The sequence below is a fragment of the Rhinopithecus bieti genome, unplaced genomic scaffold, assembly GCF_001698545.2.
Source record: "Rhinopithecus bieti isolate Rb0 unplaced genomic scaffold, ASM169854v2 scaffold_44159, whole genome shotgun sequence".
In the NCBI taxonomy this organism is placed as follows: domain Eukaryota; kingdom Metazoa; phylum Chordata; class Mammalia; order Primates; family Cercopithecidae; genus Rhinopithecus; species Rhinopithecus bieti.
The window spans coordinates 1,421,599-1,425,157 of NW_016818573.1; the positions used below are offsets into that span (position 1 = coordinate 1,421,599).

The 3,559-nt window shown below is 54.7% G+C and overlaps 1 protein-coding gene across 2 annotated transcripts in view; it reads left to right on the plus strand.

Moving 5' to 3' along the window:
- The window catches only part of RHOD (ras homolog family member D), a 15,988-nt gene extending 13,315 nt beyond the window's left edge, over positions 1-2,673 (plus strand). For both annotated transcript variants that reach the window (XM_017857340.1, XM_017857341.1), the window contains 2 exons: positions 435-569; positions 2,092-2,673. In XM_017857340.1, the coding sequence (XP_017712829.1) occupies positions 435-569; positions 2,092-2,259 (303 nt within the window). In that variant the 3' untranslated portion in view covers positions 2,260-2,673. The remainder of the gene's footprint in view (positions 1-434; positions 570-2,091) is intronic.
- Positions 2,674-3,559: the final 886 nt, after the last annotated feature.

Below are 3,559 nucleotides of genomic sequence, written 5' to 3' on the forward strand. Positions count from 1 at the left end.
CACGCCCAGCCTCCGGATTTGTTTTTAAAGGATCCCTTATTTCCTTATATGTTTTGCTCAGTTTAGTGGGTGTCTGTGAGCGCCCTTACCCTGCAGAGAGGCAGGATTCTAGAAGGGCAGGAGCAGGGCTCTGAGCCCCACCCCCAGGCTCAAATCCTGCCATTTCCAGCCAAGGCCAAGTTACGTCGCCTCTCTGTGCCTCAGTTACCGCATCTGTACAGTGGGATTGGTTATCAACTTGCTGCCGGGCCTTGGGGAATTAATGGGTCCGTAGGTGTAAATTCTTAGATGAGAGTCTGGTACCAAATAGTTTCTCCCTAGATGCTGGCAGTACTGATTATCAATATCAGAGCTTGGGCTGGGGAGCAGGAGAGTGGCCTACTGAGAGGGCCAGAACTCTCAAGGGCTCATACGTGCCCCCTCGCCCCCTGCAGTGGTACCCGGAAGTGAATCATTTCTGCAAGAAGGTGCCCATCATCGTCGTGGGCTGCAAGACTGACCTGCGCAAGGACAAATCACTGGTGAACAAGCTCCGAAGAAACGGGTTGGAGCCTGTGACCTACCACAGGGTAGGAAACCCAGCCTGAGGTGGGAGTTGGGGAGGACTGGGTAAGGGGACCTCTGGATGCCTCTCAGTGGCACCAGGCATCCAGCACGCTCAGGGTGTAGGTCAGAGCTGGGGTCGTCTTAGAGGCTGTCGGTGTCAGGAACTTCCAGCACTTGGAAATGGTCCCTAGAATATGCTGGAAGCCTCCACTGGCAGAAGGGAGAACAAAGAAGTAGGCATATCAGAGTCAGTTCCACCACCAACCTGAGACCCAGAGAGGAGGCCACATATTCAGACGGTGGGATCCTCTCTGCTACACGCCCAGGTTCATAGGAAGTTCATTTCTTGGTGCCTCGAGAGGCAAAGAGGCCCAGCCCAGAATGGAGGTAAGAAACACACCGAAGGCTGGCTGGGCACGGTGGCTCACGCCTGTAATCCCAGCACTTGGGAGGCCAAGGTGGGTGGATCACTTGAGGTCAGGAGTTCGAGACCAGCCAGGGCAAAATAGTGAGACCCTATCTCTACCAAAAATACAAAAAAATTAGCCAGGTGGTGTGGTGGCGGGTGCCTGTAGTCCCAGCTACTCTGAAGGCTGAGGCAGGAGAATCACTTGAACCCGGTTGGCAGAGTTGCAGTCAGCTGAGATTGCACCACTGCACTCCAGCCTGGATGACAGAGCAAGATTCCATCTCAGAAAAAAAGAAAAGAAAGAAAGAAAAAAGAAAAGAAAAGAAAAAGAAACACAATGAAGGCCAGGCACGATGGCTCATGCCTGTAACACTAGCACTTTGGGAGGATGAGGCTGGAGAATCATTTGAGTCCAGGAGTTTGAGACCAGCCTGGACAACATAGGGAGACCCCATCTCTACAAAAAAGTAAAAAGAAAAAATAGCTGGGCTTGGTGGCCGCTCCCCTGGTCCCAGCTACTTGGGAGGGTGAGGCGGGAGGATCCCTTGATTCCAGAAGTTCGAGGTTACAGTGAGCCAAGATTGCACCACCGCACTCCAGCCTGGGCAACAGAGCAAGACCCTGTCTCAAAAAAAAAAAAAATGCCAGGGGTGGTGACTCATGCCCGTAATCGCAGCACTTGGGAGGCCAAGGTGGGTGGATCTCTTGATGTCAGGAGTTCGAGGCCAGCCAAGGCAAAATAGCGAGACCCTGTCTCTACCAAAATTACAAAAGATTAGCCAGGTGTGGTGGCGGGTTCCTGTAGTCCCAGCTACTCTGGAGGCTGAGGCAGGAGAATCACTTGAACCTGGTTGGCGGAGTCGCAGTGAGCTGAGATCGCACCACTGCACTGCACTCCAGCCTGGACAACAAAGCAAGACTCCGTCTCAAAAAAAAAAAAAAAAGAAAAGAAAAGAAAAGAAAGAAAAGAAAAATAAATGTGCTAAAGTGCGTGAGGGTGCTTGGGCAAGCCAGGGTACGGGAGCCGTGGGTGCTCGGCAGACCCCACCTTCCACTCTTGTCCAGGGGAAGGAAGCGAGGACGTGAGGCCTGCCCATTGCCCCCTTCACAGCAGCCCCATCCACCTCTCCCTCTAGGGCCAGGAGATGGCGAGGTCCGTTGGCGCGGTGGCCTACCTCGAGTGCTCGGCTCGGCTCCATGACAATGTCCACGCCGTCTTCCAGGAGGCGGCCGAAGTGGCCCTCAGCAGCCGCGGTCGCAACTTCTGGCGGCGGATTACCCAGGGCTTTTGCGTGGTGACCTGAGCATCTCGGGGCGTCCCAGCAGCATGGGAAGGGGCAGGGTGCTGACCTACCGCTGAGCTGGCTGGGCTGGACCCGGTCCTCAGGCTGTGACCGTCAAACTGCACCACAACAGACGGGTGCCACCAAGGCCAAGCCCTGGGGCCTGGGAGTCTTGGACTGAGAAAGGGGGTTCCTGGGCCCACCTACCCTATGTAGGGCTAGTCCTGCCGTGCCTGAGAATCACTCACTGACCCCTACGCCCGGTCCCGGACCGACATCCTGGAGCCGCCTGTGCAGCCTGATGCCCCCTCGTGGCTGCTCCCAGAGCTGCACCTGCCAGGACCTAAAGTTCTTAGGTCCCTCCTGCCAGAACCCACACCCGGCCCTATCCCACCTGTCATACTGGCAACTGTAACAAGGAAAACGACATCACTTGTCATTTGTGTCATGCCTCTTGTTTCTTTTTTCTTTTCTTTTTTTCAGACAGAGTCTCGAGTCTCGCTCTGTCCCGCAGGCTGGAGTGCAGTGGCTCAATTTCAGCTCACTGCAAACTGTGCCTCCTGGGTTCAAGTGATTCTCCTGCCTCAGCCTCCTGGGTAGCTGGGGTTACAGGTGCGCGCCACCATGCCTGGCTAATTTTTGTGTTTTTTTTTAGTAGAGACGGGGTTTCACCACATCAGGCTGGGGTCTCGAACTCCTGACCTCGTGATCCACCCACCTCGGCCTCCCAAAGTGCTGGGATTACAGCTGTGAGCCACCATGCCCCGCCTATGCCTCTTGTGTCAAAGCGGCTTTACACACATGTTCCAAGGTAGGTAAAAGCCCACCCCATCTAGGCACTGGGATGGGACTGCTTGGATCCAATCCAGCTTTATTGCTTCCACGATCTTGGGCAAGTTCTTCTGGGCCTCAGCTTCCTCACCTGTGAAATGGATCACAGACTAAGCCATGGAGCTTTTGGATGAGTAAGAGGGTCATGAGGACCAACACATGCAAAGAGCTTAGTAGGTGCCTAGCATGCAGTAAGTGCTCACAAAAGGTTAGGCCAGGGCTGGACGCGGTGACTCACTCCTGTAATCCCGGCACTTTGGGAGGCTGACATGGCTGGATCATGAGGTCAAGAGTTCGAGACCAGCCTGACCAACATGGCGAAACCCCTGTCTGTACTAAAAATACAAAAATTAGCCAGGCGTGGTGGCACACACCTGTAATCCCAGCTACTCCAGAGGCTGAGGAAGGAGAATTGCTTGAACCCAGGAGGCGGAGGTTGCTGTGAGCCAAGATCACACCACTGCACGCCAGCCTGGGCAACGGAGCAAGA